Raw genomic sequence first — 1650 nt, 5'->3', positions numbered from 1 at the left:
CAGGGAGTGGTGAGCCAGCACCGTACCGCCTGTCCCCATCCCACAGAGGGCAAGGAGTGGGTGCACACCTATAAGGGCTGCATCAGGTCCCAGGACTGCTACTCCGGCGTTGTATCCACCACCATGGGCCCCAAGGACTACATGGTAACCAGATCCTTCTGCTGCCAGAGCGACGGCTGCAACAGTGCCTTTTTGTCCGGTGAGAGCCCGTGGTGTGTGGTGTGTGGTGTGTGCTCTGGCTCTCCACTGACCTTTGCTGTAGCCACTTGCCGGCTCTGAGCCTGTTTCCTTACCTGCAAAATGCAGTGTCTGTTAGCAACCCTGGTGTTCCCCGGGGTTGTTGGGAGGTTGGGGGGACGGTTTAAACATCCCTCATTCACCTTACACTTCATCCTCATCCTCAGTTCCCTTGACCGATCGTACTGAGAATGGCCTGATGTGCCCTGCCTGCACTGCGACCTTCAGGGACAAATGCATGGGGCCCATGACCCGCTGTACTGGTCAGGAAAACCACTGCGTCTCCTTATCTGGACACGTGCAGGCTGGTGAGTGGTGCCTGGATCTCTCGAGAAGGAAACAGAACTAGAGGCCCAAACTTCTAGGTTCCATGGGAGGAGAGGGTTCCAGAGAAGTGGGTGAGGACGTGTTCTGGGATTATGAGGAAGAAGGGGCTGAGGTCCCTGATTCCGGTCTGAAATCTCTGTTTCAGGTATCTTCAAACCCAGATTTGCCATGCGGGGCTGTGCTACAGAGAGTATGTGCTTCGCCAAGCCTGGTGCCGAACTGCCCACAGACACCCATGTCCTCTTCCTCCACCATACAGAGTGCACTCACTCCCCCTGGAAAGCTATCTGAACCGAGGAAGATATACGTGGTATGAAGTCCCCATTTGTCCTCAGCCTGTAACTCCCCGTGTGCCTATAAAGAAGTTAATAGAGCGAGCTTGAGTCCTTGTGGTGTGATGTATCTTGAGGAGATAGAATGCAGGAAATAGGGGGTCTCAATCCTCATTTCAAATCCCCTCCTTTTGAGGGAGAGAGAAGGCCCTGCCTTCTTTCTTTTTTTTTTTTTTTTCAGACAGGGTCTTACTCTGTCACCCAGGCTGGAGTTCAGTGGTACATTCAAAGCTCACTGCGGCCTCAACCTCCCGGGCTCAAGTGATTCTCCCACCTCAGCCTCCCTAGTAGCTGGGACTACAGGCATGCACCACCATGCTCGGTGATTCTCCCACCTCAGTCTCCCTAGTAGCTGGGACTACAAGCGTGCACCACCACACCCTGCTAATTTTTTTTTTTTTTGTAGCAACAGGGTTTCACTACGTTTCCTAGGCTGGTCTTGAACTCCTGGGCTCAAGCGATCCTTGGCCTCCCAAAGTGCTGGGAGGACAAGGTATGAGTCACCATACCAGGCGGCCCTGCCTTTTATGAAGGAATTACTCTTTGCCAGGTCCCTGTGCTGTGTTTTCCATGCTATACCTCATTTCATGACCATAACAACTCTGTGAGGTTGATATTATTATCCCCACTCTACAGATGAACAAACTGAGGCATAGATTGTGGGTGTCATTTGCCTTCGGTCAAACAACTAGGGAGGATCAGAACCTTGATTTGAACCCAAGTCTGGTATACTTCAGAGTCCATGATCATCTCT

At 52.2% G+C, this 1650-nt stretch overlaps 1 protein-coding gene across 2 annotated transcripts in view; it reads left to right on the top strand.

Moving 5' to 3' along the window:
* PINLYP (phospholipase A2 inhibitor and LY6/PLAUR domain containing) overlaps positions 1-947 on the top strand; it is a 12590-nt gene extending 11643 nt beyond the window's left edge. For both annotated transcript variants that reach the window (XM_011963122.1, XM_011963121.1), the window contains 3 exons: positions 47-199; positions 405-545; positions 710-947. In XM_011963122.1, the coding sequence (XP_011818512.1) occupies positions 47-199; positions 405-545; positions 710-855 (440 nt within the window). In that variant the 3' untranslated portion in view covers positions 856-947. The remainder of the gene's footprint in view (positions 1-46; positions 200-404; positions 546-709) is intronic.
* The last annotated feature ends 703 nt before the right edge of the window (positions 948-1650 follow it).

This window comes from Colobus angolensis, unplaced genomic scaffold, assembly GCF_000951035.1.
Source record: "Colobus angolensis palliatus isolate OR3802 unplaced genomic scaffold, Cang.pa_1.0 Scaffold60, whole genome shotgun sequence".
NCBI lineage: Eukaryota > Metazoa > Chordata > Mammalia > Primates > Cercopithecidae > Colobus > Colobus angolensis.
This window is presented reverse-complemented; position numbering and strand designations above follow the sequence as displayed.